Genomic DNA, 18,315 nt, shown 5'->3' with positions numbered 1-18,315 from the left:
TTCCCTAACCATGACTCCTTGAAGTCTGTGATTCAAAGACATCACCAGGTGCTGAGTATCTTCTCTGGTGATGCTCTGCCAGGCCTCTACTGCAGCTTTCTTGTTCCTGCTTGTTTCGGGGGCTTGTCCCCTTAAATTCTATCTTTTAAATCCAATTGGATTCAAAAATGTTCCAATTTTTAGCTTTGAAAAATTCCTTTGTTGCTTTAGCAGTATGTTTGGAATCATTGTCTTGCTATAGGATGAAGCACCATCCAATGAGTTTGGAGACATTTTCCCAAACCTGAGCAGATGAGATGTTCTATTCACCTCAGAATTCATTTTGCTACTACCATCAGAAATTACATTATCAATGAAGATAAGTACACCAGTACCTGTGGGAGCCATACATATCCAGGACAGAACATCCCTGATGCACCATCAATCACTCAGCAAACTATTGTGGAAAATTCAATAGGCTTTAATTCACTTGAGAACATAGCATATCCCTACTGTTCAATTGGCCTGCACTGAGTTGCAGGGCGCTGTGGAACAATCACCTTTATATGGGAGCCTGAGGGGAAGGGTCACAGGTACAACTGCCCAATGGGTGTGCCTGTAATTATACATTACAATGGTTTGCCACAATCCCCACCACCATGGTTAATTTTGCTCATATCTGTTTACAAGACCCTTTTGCAGAATTCTGCAGGCCCTTTTAAATACTCTTGGCAAACTGTAATCTGGCCATTCTGTTTTGGTCGCAAACATTATGGAGGGTGCAAAACCTTTTTAACAATCTTCTCAACACATCCCTGCTTCTTTAAGTTCTGTCCCTGCATCCCGGAGCCATTTGCAGTATTCACACACAATCTTATTCAAATGAAAACTTACTCTAAATACATTTGGAGAGTAATTAAAGTAAAGTAATTTCCAAAGAACAAAAGAAAGAAGTTATAATAAAACACTTTCCAAAATTACAGCAACTGTTATTCCATTCAAATTGTAGAGTTAAATATTGATAATTAATAGAAAAAAAACATTTTTGAAAAGTAGTTATGTGTATCATGTAAACAACAGTACTGTTGACTCTCTGTCAGTGACCTCCATACCAAGAGCCAAGAGTCCAACTATTTCACAACTATTCATCTTTTTTTATTTAAAAGCAAGCAGTAAATCACAAATTTCAGATTGCTAGTTACAAGAACAACTAAAAAGTGGGTTCCAAAGCTGCTGGTAAAGTATTGGATAAAATATTTTGTAGTTCATTTGAAGAAGTCAGAAGAGTTATTTTTGAACACCTTTATAATGAAAGTTGTTTGTGTCATTGGTCAAATTAGTGAAGGTGATATTTCAAGTATGCAAATCAACCAAAACGAATGTTCATGTGCAAAATACTAGTTGAATGTCATTCGCAGAAACATTTTAAATAAGTTCCAGAAGTTGTGCTATGAGCTGCATAACCACAGAATGGCAAATGGGGTTGACACCACACAATGCTCCCAGCTTTTTGCTTAACTCGAGTTGCTGCCTATTGAGAGAGAAAAGAAAGCCATCATGTGAAAAATAGTGTGTGTACAGTATATGTGTGGGTGTTTGGAGGAGGGTGGTAGTTTTGTGTTTCACTGAGATTGTGTCAGATCTTCTGACTTAGGATGTTGTTATATGCACTTAATAGATTTGTTTCACAGGTTATTGTGGAGTCAATAGAGTTTGAATGTTTCTTGCAAGCCAATTGAATAGAGTTTGCATGCGTCATGTACTTACAGAACATACAGGCAGGAGAAATGGGCTGGAGCATTCTAATTCCTGCTCAAATCTGCATCCTTTGCAACCATAGAGTATAGATTTTTACTAATTGGACAAGGTTTTGCTAAAACAGGGCAATGGACTATGTTTACAGGCAATACAATACATTAATGGCATAGTGTAGAGTAGCCTTTCTTAACCTCTTTTTGGTTATGGCTCCCTTAGAACTTTGCTCAAAGTTTATGGGCCCCTTCCCTGTGAAGCAGTCGTTTAGTTGGTCTCTTCTGAACTTTTCTCCCTCTGACTAAATAAAAAAGATAGGATTTAACTTTGTAAAGCACACCCCCCCCCACTTAAATGTACTGTGGCCCCCCATTAAGAATGGTTGATATAGTGTACAGTCAATAGAGAATCTCTAGATTTGGTGAACAGTGAGACTATGAATGAATACAAAATATTTCTAAACAATTTGGAAAGTCGAGCAACAACAGGTAAAAGATGATTTGGAGTGGATGTTTTCAGTTAAATTAGGCACAGAAAATTGGTTTAAAAATAAGTCGGGAATATAAAGTAAGAAAAAAGTTGCAAAGCAACCTATAAAAAAAAAACTAATGTATTTCACAATCTTAAAGATTGAAATCATATATTTGGATATGTTCCCTTTCTGAGCAAGTGGCTGATTGGCTACCATTAATACATAATAATTGTAAAAGTACATTTGCCATTAATTGCTAGCATTAACTTTAGCATTCACGCACAAATGCAGCAACTATAGATATAAGAGAAAAAATAAGAATGAAATGGTACTTTTAAATATAAATTACCTGGCAATGTAGTGGTTCACAGGGCATATCTTCCTCCCCGCAAGCAGCCAGCTAATTTCATGTTAATATTGTTCTCGGCTCTGGATCATGTTTGCCATAAAGTATGGTTTGAATATTCCTTTCCTGGCCCAATATTTTTTGCAGGGATAGTACATTTTTTCTCATAATTGATGTCTTTATTTCTTCAACTGGAACTAAAGAGTGTAACTATTCAGTAGTGTGGAACTGTGTACAAAACGACACCAATCATTGATAAGTTTGCACAAGTTTTGCTCTACTCAATGAGTGTCATTTTCTTCTTCATCTGATTATTTTTTAAATAAAATATGGCTCAAATTTGTGCCATGTCTGCAGTAGGTGCCACTTTTGTGATGCTGATACTCCTAAAATAAAAACAGCATTAACAGGAGCTTTACATCACTCCACCAACAGCCTTGTCAAAAACCTTGAACCGTTACCCCACCCACCCATTTAAATCAATGGCAAGATGAATGGACATTATCGTGATCGATTTAGCCACTTTAGTTAAGGCAAAATAACAATGGTGGGTTCAATATATTTAGCGCATCCATACTGATTGTAGTTTACTGTTTAAATTAACCATATAACCATTTACGGAGCGGAAACAGGCCATGTTGGCCTTTTGAGTCCGCACCAGTTCACTAGAACAACTCCACTAGCTCAAACCTCCCACTCACCGCCAATAACCCTCCAACCCTCTCACCTCCATGTACACATCTAACCTTCTCTTAAATGACAGAAGGGACCCTGACGCAACTATCTCATTCGGAATTCATTCCATTCTGCCACCACTTGCTGAGTGAAAAAGCAACCTCTAATATTTCTCCTAAAGTGTTGCCCCCTTACCCTTAACTCATGGCCTCTTGTTCCAACCTCCCCTGCCCTCAGGGGAAAGAGTCTGTTTATGTCTAATCTCTCTATTCCTCTCATAATTTTAAATAGCTCTAAGTTAGTAGGTTGTACATATTTCTTTTAATTCAGGGTGCAGTCTATCTGATGGGAGATGGTTTCTAACCTTGATCTTCATTAAACAGAATGTAAGAAAAATAATTTACAAATAAGACAGGAGAAAGATTCTATATTTAAATATTCATATTTTCCTTTATTTGAAACAGGAGTCAACTGGTTAAAAAAAATTATGACGCTTCCAGTGATTTTGCTGTTAATTGTAAGCTCATTAACTGGGTCAGAAGCTTCTACCATGAAGAAGAAATATCATGGCCATCACGCTGTTGCAGCGGTTACTTCAGCAAATGTTGATTTTGCTTTTAATCTCTTTAAAAGAATTGCTAACCAGAGCACGTCTAACATACTGCTTTCCCCTTTGAGCATTTCCACGGCTTTAGCCTTGCTATCTCTGGGGACCAGGTCTACAACTCGTGAGCAGCTTTTCAAGGGTCTTCACTTTGAAAATATGACGCAAGAACGAATAATCCAAATGCATAAAGGATACCAGCAACTTCTACAGGCTCTGACTGCAGAAAACAGAGAGATGCAGTTGCTTACAGGAAACTCTCTTCATATTCAAAGCGGCTTTGATGTACAGCCAAGCTTTCTAAATGAAACAAAGAAGTTTTACAATGCAGAGGTTTGTTTTTTAGATTTTAAACAGGATCCCCAAAATGCTAAACAACAATTGAACAATTACCTGAAAAAGATGACAAAGGGAAAAGTTAAAGACATGTTTACCACAATTGATCCTTCAACCAGACTATTACTTATTAACTACATATTTTTTAAAGGTAAATCAATCTTTTTTAATATTATATGCCATTTGTTGAGAGTGCTTATTAGAACTTATCTTGACTTTACAAAATAATATAACAAATAATTTTATCCAAAAGTATTGATGTTTAAATGTTAAACATAAAACCTGCTCAGTAATTCTAACCATGGTGCGATTTAAAAAAAAGGAATCATATTGCAATGCAACTTCTAGAAAATATTTAGGTTCATTGTTATTTGGAATATATTTTATAGTCTTATTGAAAAAGTGTCCTAATAACCTAAAACCAATGCAGTGATTTTTTTTTTAAAGGTACCTTTAATTCATTTAGAATATCCCAAAGCACTTTAGACCCAATGAAATACCAAGCAGAAAGGAGGTACAAGATGAGTAACCCTTATCTGAAATGCAAGGGACCAGCAGAATTGGACATTTTGGTGCCCGCAGTCTGGCACTGGAGATTTTGGCAAAAAAAAAGAAACTTTTGTAGTCCTTCAATCATTTTGGCACCCACAGTTTGGCACTGGCCTGGCAACCTCTGGCATTACAGCATTGCTTGAATCCTGGCATTTCAGAAACTCCCTACCCCCCAGGAAACCACTCCCTGATGGCAATTGCAACAGCAAATCTAACAGTAGTTGTCATGCATAATATTGCAGGATATTAATTATATGTATGCTTATGCAAGTTTCTTGTTAATAACACCTATCTGCGCCCTATCACTTGTACTGAAAGTTGTGATAATAGACTGCTCTGTTTGGTTAACTTTCGATTGTTTTATCACAATTTCTTGTTAAAAGCTGTGTGAACGATACTGCAGAGAGAGAACTTGTGGCCGAAAGAAGTGCTACTCTTGCACTTACACCTGCTCCCTCGCCACTATTTGAGGTCCCAAACAGCCTTTCTAATTGAAAGCAATGCTTAATTTTGAACTTGTAGGGGTCATTTACTGTATCCAGTGCTCCTGATGCAGTCTCCTCTACATTGGTTAGACTGGATGTAGACTGGAAGATCATTTCATTGAGCACCTTCACTCTGTCTGCTGCAAATGCAGGGACCTCCCAGTGGGCCAACCACTTCAATTCCACAAACTATTGCCACACTGACATGTCTGTCCATGATCTTATGAATTTCAAAATCGTGATCACCCGCAAATTGGAAGAACAACACCTTATATTCTGATAGCAGTCTCCAAACTGAAGGCATCAATATCGACTTCTTCAATTTCCATTAATTCCTTCTCCGCTCTCTCTCTCTCTCGCTCATTCTTCTGTCTCCTATCCTCCAACTCTCCCCTCCTTCCCTTCCTTCTTCTATCAGAGAGCTATCTTCCTTAGCTCTCTGCCCTTTCCCCTATCACTCCTCTACCCTCCCACCTGTTAGCCTGTGTTCCTTCCATTTCCCCTTGCCCCCCCTCCCCACCCATCTTTTTATTCAGACAATTGCCTGATTTTCGGCACTCCTGAAGAAGGGCTCAGGCCTGAAATCTTGACTGCCTTTTACTTCACATGGATGCTGTGTGACCTGCTCCGTTTCTGCAGCATTTCTGTGTACTGCACTGGACCCCAGCATCTGCAGATATTCTCATTTGCCCTCAGTATTAAGATAGCAGCTCCCTAATTTGCCAATGCAGGTGCAATTGACTATGAATTAGAACTCTTTTCTTCCACACAAGCCCTTTCATCCAAGTGTTCATTGCTCTAAGCAAGCAGCCTTGTGCAAATTAACACATATCTCAGTTGAAGTCCAGAGATTATGATCACTAAGGTTCTACATTTTTAATTCTTGACCACTTTTCAAACAAATGGATCCCTGATAGAACCCAGTCCTTCCCTGTGGTCTGTCAACAACAGCTTTAGTGGACATAGATCTCGGGCCATTGCAGAATGTCAGATCTCAGGGTAACAAATTACTGTGGGTAATAAAGATTAACAATGATCTCCAATGTTTACCTTTTCTGTAACTCCTGACAGTCAGTGAGAGTGAACTATTGTTACCAATCTCTGTTTTATTCACATCTGACAGGAAAATGGAAGAACCCATTTGATCCAACACGTACTACAGAAGCGGATTTTAATGTAAATAAAACCACGGTGGTAAAGGCTCAATTTATGTACCAAAAAACTAGATTAAATAAAATATCTGACCCTGATATTTTCAGTATCATAGTTAAACTTCCTTACCTGGGAAATGCTTCATTGATTGCCATTCTACCCGCGGAAGGAAAACTAGAATATGCAGAACAAAATCTTTCCAGAGAAAAATTTGAAGAATGGCTTCAACAACTGGATTACAAGAAGTAATTAAAATCTCATTCTCAACAGTCAGTTTAATTTATCTTTAAATTGTCTACATAATTGACATGTGCTTAAAAAAAATGTTTGTGCTTTCTTTCTTTGAAACTTTGTGGAGCAGGAAAGAACAAAGGATATTCTTTCCAAAACTATCATTGTCAAATTCATATGAATTGAAAAATATCCTCCCAGAAATGGGCATAAGAGATTTATTTACTTCTGATGCCAATCTGCTTGGGATAAGTGAAAACGAAAATCTGAAAATTTCAAAGGTAATTTGTTGGATTTGCTTGTGATGTTGCCAAACATTCTCTACTATTCCAGCTAATGGATATTTGTAACATGTCTACATTGAGTTCTGTTCAAACAGCAATAATAATTACTCTACATTGAATTATTTAAATCAAACATACTGCTCTGTAGCCTTGTGGTAAACGGGTGTGAATGATCTAAATCCACAATACCATAATTCCTGAATAAAAGGTACAATTCTGGGGCAAAACCAAAGCAAACTCTTCATGGAATTCAGCAGTCGAGCAGCATTCTTGATGTATCGGGTTGAGTCCCTGTATCAGATCTAAAAGTGGAGAGGGAAGATAGCCAATATAAAGAGAGGGTGCAGGGTGAGGCAAAGCCCAATATGTAATAGGTGGACTGAGGAGGGTTGAGAAGGATAAGCAGATGGAGACCAGGGGGGGAGGAGTTGGGACAGAAGCAGACAAGGAAAAAAATGAGGGGGGGGCGAGAATATGGGGGGTGGGGGGGAGATAGAGACCAGAGTGTGATGATGGGGGCACAAGGGCTGAATCTCTTGTGAAGAAAGGTATACCTGGAACCATTTAAGGGAAAAATGGGCAGATAGAATCAAATGGGAGAAGGAATGCAGTGGGTGAAGTGTGTGGGTAGTAGGTGGATGGAACCAGGAGGGAGAGGGAGGTCAACAGAATTGGAGGTGGAGGGGTGGGCAATGGGGTATCAAAGAGGGAAACCAAAATGGAAGGACCAAAGCTGAATTGGACGATCAGAGAGCAGTGATTGCAGGAGGTAACGGTTTCCTGAAATTGGAAAATAGTGTTCATCCCACTGAGTTGTGGATGAACAAGGCAGAATATGAGGTGCTGCTCTTAATTTAATTTTGGGCCTTTTCATTCCTGTCATTACAGAGATGAGGAGCAGGCTGGTAGTTCCAAGGTATTGCAATGACTGGCAGCTACCTGCCAATTCAGGATATTCCAGTGATTTGGAATTAAAGATGATAGAGAAGATTTTAAATCTTAAACCAAATTCTAAAAAGTTGTTATCATTTCTCTATGTGTTATTATTTGTGTCTAGTGGTAATTCCTTGGAAACGATGGATGCAAGATTTTCAACAAGAATTTTCTGATGATACATGGGATCCTTTCTTGAAATTGGTTAATTCATCTTCTCTATGTGCCCGACATTCATTATTGCAACTTAAAGTAGTACATCGAGCTTATTTTCCAAGTTCAATTGGCTAAATTTTATTGTAATTTCTTGTCAAAGTGTGTTACTCGTAAGACTGAAGAAGGTACATTATTTCATATGCTTTGGTCATGTTCCTTGCTTTCCAATTATTGGGAAAGTATCTTCTGTACCTCATCTTTAGTTCTTAATCTTAATTTGGCTCCTAATCCTTTTTGTGCTATATTTGAAATAAATAAGTCAGCTGATTCAAATTTGTCTGGGCTACAATCCCATGTAGTTGTCTTTGCTCTTCTTATTGCCAGAAGAGCTATACTTATGAGATGGAAGGATGCTGTCCCTCCAACACAGACCCGATGGTCTGCTTGCCTATATAAATCAATCCATAGAGTATAGGAGTTGGGAAGTAATGATGAAACTGTACAAGGCATTGGTGAGGCCAAATTTAGAGTACTGTGTGCAGTTCTGGTCACCGATTTATAGGAAGGATTTTAACAAGATAGAGAGAGTGCAGAGAAGATTTACAAAAATGTTTCCTGGGTTTCAGCATCTGGAATACAAGGAGAGATTGAGCAAATTAGGTCTTTATTCCTTGGAACGTAGAAGGCTGAGAGGGGATTTGATAGAGATGTTTAAGATAATGAGAGGGATAGATAGAATTGATGCGGAAAGGCTTTTCCCATTGAGAGTAGGAGAAATGGATACAAGAGGTCATGGGTTGAGAGTTGACAGGCAAAGGTGTAGGAGTAACATGAGGGGGAACTTCTTTACTCAGAGAGTGGTTACTGTGTGGAATGGGCTTCCAGGAAAGGTGGTGGAGGCAGGGTCAATTTTGTCATTTAAGAAAGAGTTGGATAAGTATATGGATGGGAGGGGGATGGAGGGATATGGGCAGAGTGTTGGTAAGTGGGATTAGAGGAGGGTACTTGGATCAGTGTGGACTAGAAGGGCCAAATTGGCCTGTTTCCATGCTGTAATTGTTATATGGTTATGTGATGGCACTCTTGACGGAAAAAAAATTAGACACTTTACTAATGTAATGAACCTTAATTTTCTAAATTTATGGGGTCCTTTCTTTAATTATTTTCAGAATTTATAAGATTATTGGATCCATTTTCAGTTGTCCTTTCATATATTACTGGAACATAAATTTTTAATCATAACTTCATAAGGGAAGGATTAGATTATTAGAATAGTTTTTGTTTTATATACATTTTTTTTGTTTCTTTTTCCAGGGCATTGCAGTTACTGGGAACTGCCTGTTAGTTACATGAATTGCCAGAACTGGGAGTTGCCTGTTAATTTAAGATCTCCAGGAGACTTAGAACTGCTTCTTATTTCCAAGGCATTTGCAGAGTACAATATGATTGAGTTCAATTTGAGAATTAACAAGGAGAATCTGAAGTCAGATGTATTGATAAATCAGTGGAGTAAAGGGAATTAAATAAGAGAGAAATTGGTCATTAGATTGGAAGGGGGCACTAGTAAGGAACCCACTGGATTTCTGCAAGAAATGAGGAAGGTGCAGAATAAATACATTGTAGCCTTTGTGCTACACAAGCATGGAGAAGAACGACACACACACCAAAGCCTTGGAAAATGAGACTGGTTTATTGTTTTGGCCATTGCGCTTACATCAGGGCCCCGTGTCATCAGAGTGCCGGCCTGGGATTGGTCGGTGTTCCTGCCAGAGTTCTCCATCATCCTGCCGTGCAGAGGTCACCCCCAGGTTCGCGCAGTTTTGTGTGGGCTGCTACATGCCCCCCCCCCCCCCTCAGAACTGGCAACTAGGCCATTGTCTGTAGCCTTGGGTGATCTGCCCCTGCATCGCAGGGGAGAGGAGTGGAAACCGGCTCGTTACAGTCCAGATATGCCGGTTTCAGGCAGTCGACAGTAAAAGTCTCTTTCTTACTGCCGATATCGAGGACAAAGGTGGAACCGTGTCCCTGATGACCCTATAGGGCCCCTCATAGGGTCATTGTAGGCCAGTGTGCGCCTCTTCTCACTAACAAGTCTTTAAGTCCCTAGGGATGTTATGTTGGAGCTGGCTGTGTGGTGAGGGTTGCCGTGGGACCAGGGACCCCAGTTTTCACTGCAAGCTCTCGAGGGTTGCCGTGGGGCCTTCTGGGCATTTTTAGGGGACCAGGAACTCCCAGGAATGATCAAAGGTGCGTCATAGACCATGTTCACCACCGAGGCATTGAAGTCCTCCTTCAGCACAGTACGAATCCCCAACAGGACCCAAGGTAGTTCATCCACCCAGTTGGGACCCTTGAGCTGGGGCATCAAGGCTGTCTTGAAGTGCCTGTAAAAGTGCTCCACCAACCCATTGGCCTAAGGGTGATATGCTGTGGTGGGTTGGAGCTGTGTCTCCAAAAAGCTAGCCAGTGCTGCCCACAGCCCAGAAGTGAATTGTGCCCTCCCAATAGAGGTAGGTCCTCTGAGACCCGAATCTGGACACCCATGTGTCAATGAGTGGCTTGGCGCAGGTTTTTGCAATTGTATTGGTCAGTGAGACCATCTCCGGCTACCTCGTGGAACGGTCAACCATGGTCAAGAGGTATCTACCCATGGAAAACTGGTAACAGCTCCACTATGTCGATGTGTACATGGCTGAACCTGCCCCGTGCTGGCTCAAAAGTCTGTGTGGGCGCTCTGGTGTGAACCTGCACTTGGAGGACTGACAGTTTGTGCAGGTTTTGGCCCACTGGCTGACCTGTTTACAGAGGCCATGCCAGACAAACCTGTTAGCCACCATTTTGACCATTGCGGTATCCACCAGGTTGTAGTTGGTATTGAAAACCTGGCGCCTCCATGCAGCTGGAAAGGTGGTAGAGCGGGGGCTACTGGTAGAGTCGTCGCACAGCAGTATCAGTTTACTTGGCCAACAGTTATGTTCTCCACTCTGAAACCAGAGATGGCTGTCCTATATGCGGGGATCTCGGGGTACCACAGCTGCGCTTTGGCGAGGGCCACGTACTCGACCCCTTTGGTCAGGGCATGTACTGACTTGATTGCAGAGCATGACAGAGCATCAACTACCATGTTGCTTTACCCCGCAATGTGCTGTACGTCCATGGTAAAATTCAGACATGTATACACCTCTCTGTTGACAGCTGACTACGGGTCCGATACTTTGTGGAAGGCGAAAGTCAGTGACTTATTGTTGAAGACCTTGAATTGCCAAACCTCCAAAAAGTAACAGAAATGTCTTACTGCAAATAGCTTTCGGTCGAACTGTTTTTGAGCGCAGGGCGGGGGGGTTCTGAAGGTGCCTGCTGAAGAAGGCCATTGACCCTCAATGAACTGTTCCCATTTCCTTCTTACAGCGAAAACATCTATCCGATAATGTTGAAACCCATTCTTTTAATTTTTGAGGAGTGATATATACCCTGTGTAACCAATTACACTGTATCATGCACTTCTTTCTTTGGCTTGGCTTCGCGGACAAAGATTTATGGAGGGGTAATGTCCACGTCAGCTGCAGGCTCATTTGTGGCTGACAAGTCCGATGCGGGACAGGCAGACACGGTTGCAGGGGAAAATTGGTTGGTTGGGGTTGGGTGTTGGGTTTTTCCTCCTTTGTCTTTTGTCAGTGAGGTGGGCTCTGCGGTCTTCTTCAAAGGAGGTTGCTGTCCGCCGAACTGTGAGGCGCCAAGATGCACGGTTTGAGGCGATATCAGCCCACTGGCGGTGGTCAATGTGGCAGGCACCAAGAGCTTTCTTTAGGCAGTCCTTGTACTTCTTCTTTGGTGCACCTCTGTCACGGTGGCCAGTGGAGAGCTCGCCATATAACACGATCTTGGGAAGGCGATGGACCTCCATTCTGGAGATGTGACCTGCCCAGCGCAGTTGGATCTTCAGCAGAGTGGATTCGATGCTGTTGGCCTCTGCCATCTCGAGTACTTCGATGTTAGGGATGAAGTCTCTCCAATGAATGTTGAGGATGGAGCGGAGACAACACTGGTGGAAGCATTCTAGGAGCCGTAGGTGATGCCGTTGTCATACCCACACTCCTGTTCGGCTCCGAATCATGGGTCCTCTACCGGCATCACCTACGGCATGACCTCATAAGGGCTGTCATAAAGAGGCTGAAGTGGTCGGCGAACAGCATTATGTTGACCAAATGCTTGTGCAGTGTTGTAAATCATCACATGTTCACTGTGGTTCATTGTCCATTCAGAAATCTGATGAACAAGGGGAAGAAGCTGACCCCAGGTTCCTGTACCTTCTTCCTAACGAACACAGAGTGAAGAGGGCATGGCCTAGGTGATGAAGGTCCTTGAGGATAGAGGCTGCTTTCTTAAGACACCGCCTCTTGTAGATGTGCTCGAGGGAGTGAAGACTGGTGCTCATGATAGCTCTGGCCGAGTTAACAACTCTGGAGTTTTTTCTTGTCCTGTATCTACCAAACAATGATGTAACCAGTCAGAATACTCTTCATGGTACACCTGTAGAAATTTACAAGAGTCTTTGGTGACATACCAAATCTCTCCAACTCCTCACGAAGAACAGCCACTGGTGAGCCTTCTTCATGATTGCACCAACATGATACCTCCAGGATTGATCTTCCGAGATGTTGGCACCCAGGAATTTTAAGATCTTACCCTTTCCACTGGTGACCCCTCAATGAAGATTGGTTTGTGTTCTCCTGATTTCCCCCTCCTGAAGTCCACAATCATCTCCTTGGTTTTGCAACTGTTCAGTGCAAGGTTGTTGTTTTGATACACCCAACCAGCTGATCTATCTCACTCCTTGAAGCATGAACAATTATGCGAAGTCTGAAGTTGCTGAGACTGAAGGATTTTATTTGCAAGAGATGGAGAGCATCCCTGAGTTGGTCGCTCACACTGACCTGGACTCAAACTGGGGGCAGGCTTGTGGCATGACAGCCTTTATGGGAAAGAAAGGGGGAGGAGTCACGATCCGGCCAGTGAGAGCAGGGTCAACCAGGAAAGGTCCAGACATTTACATAGGGCAAATATATGTAATAGTGGTTTCACTACACTCCTCTATGCTTTCTCATTGCCGTCTGTGATTTTGCTAATGACCGTGGTGTACTGCACTGAGAACTTCCTAGCAGGACATAGGTAGAAGCAGAACAACAAAGATTATGAAAAACAGAGAATATATTGGATTGCACTGTGGTCTGACAGGCTCCTTCTTTTCAAATTATACAATTATAAGATATACATTATTGGTTTCCACATCAAACTTTTTCCAAACATTTTCAACCAATTTAAGGACACATGTTCGTGGCAATAAACCTGATTCTGATTCTGATTCTGATAGGCCTAAAAATGTTACAAAGTGAAGTTCTTTCTTCTTTGGCTTGGCTTCGCGGACGAAGATTTATGGAGGGGGTAAAAAGTCCACGTCAGCTGCAGGCTCGTTTGTGGCTGACAAGTCCGATGCGGGACAGGCAGACATGATTGCAGCGGTTGCAGGGGAAAATTGGTTGGTTGGGGTTGGGTGTTGGGTTTTTCCTCCTTTGCCTTTTGTCAGTGAGGTAGGCCCTGCGGTCTTCTTCAAAGGAGGTTGCTGCCCGCCAAACTGTGAGGCGCCAAGATGCACGGTTTGAGGCGTTATCAGCCCACTGGCGGTGGTCAATGTGGCAGGCACCAAGAGATTTCTTTAGGCAGTCCTTGTACCTTTTCTTTGGTGCACCTCTGTCACGGTGGCCAGTGGAGAGCTCGCCATATAACACGATCTTGGGAAGGCGATGGTCCTCCATTCTGGAGACGTGACCCATCCAGCGCAGCTGGATCTTCAGCAGCGTGGACTCGATGCTGTCGACCTCTGCCATCTCGAGTACTTCGACGTTAGGGATGTAAGCGCTCCAATGGATGTTGAGGATGGAGCGGAGACAACGCTGGTGGAAGCGTTCTAGGAGCCGTAGGTGGTGCCGGTAGAGGACCCATGATTCGGAGCCGAACAGGAGTGTGGGTATGACAACGGCTCTGTATACGCTTATCTTTGTGAGGTTTTTCAGTTGGTTGTTTTTCCAGACTCTTTTGTGTAGTCTTCCAAAGGCGCTATTTGCCTTGGCGAGTCTGTTGTCTATCTCATTGTCGATCCTTGCATCTGATGAAATGGTGCAGCCGAGATAGGTAAACTGGTTGACCGTTTTGAGTTTTGTGTGCCCGATGGAGATGTGGGGGGGCTGGTAGTCATGGTGGGGAGCTGGCTGATGGAGGACCTCAGTTTTCTTCAGGCTGACTTCCAGGCCAAACATTTTGGCAGTTTCCGCAAAACAGGATGTCAAGCGCTGAAGAGCTGGCTCTGAATCGGCAACTAAAGCGGCATCATCTGCAAAGAGTAGTTCACGGACAAGTTGCTCTTGTGTCTTGGTGTGAGCTTGCAGGCGCCTCAGATTGAAGAGACTGCCATCCGTGCGGTACCGGATGTAAACAGCGTCTTCATTGTTGGGGTCTTTCATGGCTTGGTTCAGCATCATGCTGAAGAAGATTGAAAAGAGGGTTGGTGCCAGAACACAGCCTTGCTTCACGCCATTGTTAATGGAGAAGGGTTCAGAGAGCTCATTGCTGTATCTGACCCGACCTTGTTGGTTTTCGTGCAGTTGGATAATCATGTTGAGGAACTTTGGGGGACATCCGATGCGCTCTAGTATTTGCCAAAGCCCTTTCCTGCTCATGGTGTCGAAGGCTTTGGTGAGGTCAACAAAGGTGATGTAGAGTCCTTTGTTTTGTTCTCTGCATTTTTCTTGGAGCTGTGAAGTTACAATCTATTTAAACTATTGTTACTTTAAAACTTAATGTATTTTAAAACTTTTATTTCTTTAGGTCACTCATGAGGCTGCGCTGGACATTGACGAAAAGGCCACAGAAGCAGCTGCAGTCACTAAAGTAGAATTTATTCCATTGTCAGCGTGGCTTTCAGTCAGATTCACTAGACCATTCCTCTTGATCATTTATGAGGAAAATACAAACAACATCCTCTTCCTTGGAAGAATAAGAGATCCATCGATAAAATCTTCTCCATGAACCGAAGTTGTATCTGGAAGAATTCAGGCTACTCTTCAATTTTAAGGTTTGAGGTATTCGATCCATTATTCTGGTACATCACCTTGGTAATTATTTCATTATTAATTTCAGAAACTGGTGGGAATATACAAGAGATCCATCAACTTCCGTAAATCATATTAATGCGTCGCAACACCAGAATTAACCACATTGAAAAAATTTATTTTACTGAACACCTTTTGGAGCATTAAAGCATGTACAACTGAAAACTGAAAATTAAATAAACATTTCAATGGCTTCAGGAATAATGATGAGAAATTAGTGGCAAATGCTTAAAATTAAATCAATAAAAAGTGAGATGATTTTTGAAAAGAAATCTTAGAGATTGAGAGATCCAGAGTACACTCAAAAGCTAAGTGACACAAAAAAATATTAGCACTTTGCATGCTAATATTTTCCCAGTGGGTCACAACCATTTTTTTTCCCCCACTAACATACCACCTTTAGTAATCCCTTACTAACCACAGAGCACCTATAGCATCCTATACCATTCCTAAAAGATCAGGTTAATTTTCTCTCCTCGAATGCCGCAGTTCAATGTTATAAATGGAGTACAATATTAAGGTGTGTTTCTAAAATCAATATTCAGACTAGAATATGACAAAATATCCAAGATATCCAAGTCATTTGTCGATTTTTTTTCAAATTTTGGTTTATTAATCAACTGATTTAAGTAATTATTACTTGGAGAAAAGTTCAAGAGGCCTACTAGATAATAAAACACAAGATGGTGTGTCTCCATTTCTTTTATAGAATTGGTTTTCTGTCTTCAGAGTTTAGCCTCAGAAGATGGAAGTGTATTATTGATCAGTAATATTCAACATTTCATATTTATCAGCCACTATTAATATTTTATCAGTGCTCAATAAATGAAATTATCTCTATTCTTGCCGGTTTTTGATACATTCCAAACCATTTGTGCCAAATTTCCTCTTAGACCATCCTCACCAAGTTATTAGAACTGAGGCAAGTACGCATATTCATAAACCTCAACGTGCTGCCCATCTCTTCGATGACAGTGAAATAAAGTAGAGCGTTCTGCAACTGTTCAGATCTCTGCCACAACTTTCATGAAAAGAATTGTTTAATTCGCTGTCTGCCATTTTCCATCAATTTTCTGCAAAATTATGACAAAACGTCAGAATGATCCCCCTCACTGCTTCATGGCTGAAATGCTAAAGACTCTGTGCATAAAGCTGATGCTTTCAGTTAATGATGACTCTCCTTTCACTCAAACAGTGTGTGTGGTGGGGCGGAGGGGGGGGGGGTGGTGTGAAGCGGTTTGTCAATGATATCACTCAATTGCCAATTCACTATATTCCTGGTTAACAGGAGGAAATTTAATCAGTCACAGTTACAGGAGGAGGAATGGAGCTGGTGGGATTATTCTCCTAAGAGCAAGCATGGACCCAATGGGTTTAAAGCTCCTGTGTTGTAATTGAGGGACTTGAAAAGTTGGGCCTATTTTCATTAGAAAAGTACAGATTTTCTAATTATTTTAAATCTATTTATCTATGGAATAAATAGATAGGGAAACAATTTCAATCATTTGTGAGTCTTGAAAGAGGAGTGAGGGATGAGGTTGTGAAGTAATTGTCTTCGTTTGTCAATTATACAAAGTTTTAATTTCCTCTTGATGCATAGATGCAAGTTTCTCAACCTTCCTTCACTTTCACCGGTGATGGGCCAAAGGTTCCCAGATGTCAGTGGGAATGTTAGACTTTAAATTTAAATTTAGACATACAGCAATGGCAAAGGGCCATTTCAGCCCACGAGTCGATGCTGCTCAATTTACACTCCCGGATTGTTTCAAATGGTGAGAGGAAACTGGAGCCCCCAGGGAAACCCACACAGACACGGGGAGAATGTACAAACTCCTTACAGACATCACTGGATTTGCACCCCAGTCTCGCTCACTGTAAAGGTATTGTGTCAACTGTGCTGGAAGCTTTGAATATTGCTCACTGTTCCCCCATTAACCTCTTCCCATGACAGAACTCATAGGAAGTTTTGGATGTCTGATGCCAAAACATGTGAATGACATGCCGACTCAGAGGAGCCTGGCTATGCTGGCTTGAGGGGAAACATACTGTAGATGATGGTTCTCCTTTCAGTGAATTTGGAGGATTTTCTAGATTCAACACAGGCTGTACCTTTCCATTGCCATGAGATGCCCACAGCACTTTGCTTAGGTCTCAGAAGCAAGACAGAGGCCAATGCTCACTCATCAACCATGAGTTTCATGCCAGGTTGGATCTTGATTTTCAACTATGCTCTTCTTCATCAACCTCCAGTTTTGCTGGTACACTGAAGGCAATGGCGAATTTCTGCCTTCAGTATTTGCCTTCGCCAAGAGATGGCTTCTAAGATATACAAAGTGATCCATACTTTCCTTTGGCCTGCAGTTCACCTTTATTGTCTGCAGGCATTACCATGGAGTGGAGGATTGCAGTTATTGTGCATAAAGCCCATCATCTCATGTGCTTCAGTGAATTAGAGAGATAAATTTAAGGAGTTAGGAAGGAGGCTGAAGAGGTGGTAATTTCCTAGATTACTCCCAGTGCCAAGAACTAGCATAGGTCAGGACACAAAGATAGCTCAGATTGAGGAGATGGTCCAGGGGACAGATTTTTAGTTCTTGGAACATTGGAACCTTTTCTGGGGTAGGGATGACCTGTACAAGTGGGACGGGTTGCACCTGAACTGGAGCGGAACCAATATCTTGGCAGAGAGGTTCGCAAATGCTGTTGGGTGCATAGGAGGGTTTGAACCAGATTCACAGGAGGCCGGGAATCAAAGTGAAGAGGGAGAGGAAGGGGATGGTTAGCACACAAGTAGAGATAACTGGTAGGGAGTTTTTTGTGGAAAGGCAGGCAGTCAGGGCAAAATTGCAGCCAGTGGAATGAGTTGCAATACAACAGGCACACAGAGTCAAAAAAAAGTAACAAATACAGGACTGAAGGTTTTGTATTTAAATGCACACAGCATGAAAAAGTGGATGATCTTGTAGTACAGTTACAGATGGCCGGGTATGATGTTGTGGCCTTTATGGAGTCGTGGCTAAAGGATGGATGTCATTGGGAGCTGAATGTCCAAGGATACACAGTGTTTTGAAAGGATAGGCAGGTAAACAGAGGGGGTGAGTGGTTCTGTTGGTAAGGAATATCTTAAATCATTAGATAGAGACGACATAGGATCAGAATATATAGAATAAATGTGGGTTGGGGTAAGAAATA

The 18,315-nt window shown here is 41.8% G+C and overlaps 1 protein-coding gene across 2 annotated transcripts; it reads left to right on the top strand.

The window, feature by feature from the left end:
* Positions 1 to 1,101: 1,101 nt before the first annotated feature.
* On the top strand, positions 1,102 to 15,963 carry LOC138753402 (alpha-1-antiproteinase-like). 2 transcript variants are annotated; one of them, XM_069916354.1, is made up of 5 exons: positions 1,102 to 1,196; positions 3,689 to 4,315; positions 6,325 to 6,598; positions 6,715 to 6,865; positions 14,840 to 15,963. In XM_069916354.1, the coding sequence occupies exons 2-5, from the start codon at positions 3,712 to 3,714 to the stop codon at positions 15,038 to 15,040; spliced, it is 1,230 nt and encodes a 409-aa protein (XP_069772455.1). In that variant the 5' UTR covers positions 1,102 to 1,196; positions 3,689 to 3,711; the 3' UTR covers positions 15,041 to 15,963. The 2 variants fall into 2 exon arrangements, with proteins under 2 accessions (XP_069772455.1, XP_069772454.1); XM_069916353.1 differs by having other exon boundaries at positions 1,109 to 1,215.
* Positions 15,964 to 18,315: the final 2,352 nt, after the last annotated feature.

The sequence above is a fragment of the Narcine bancroftii genome, chromosome 2 (assembly GCF_036971445.1).
Source record: "Narcine bancroftii isolate sNarBan1 chromosome 2, sNarBan1.hap1, whole genome shotgun sequence".
Taxonomy (NCBI): Eukaryota; Metazoa; Chordata; class Chondrichthyes; order Torpediniformes; family Narcinidae; genus Narcine; species Narcine bancroftii.
Note: the sequence above shows the minus strand (reverse complement) of the source record. Positions and strands in the feature narration are given on the sequence as shown.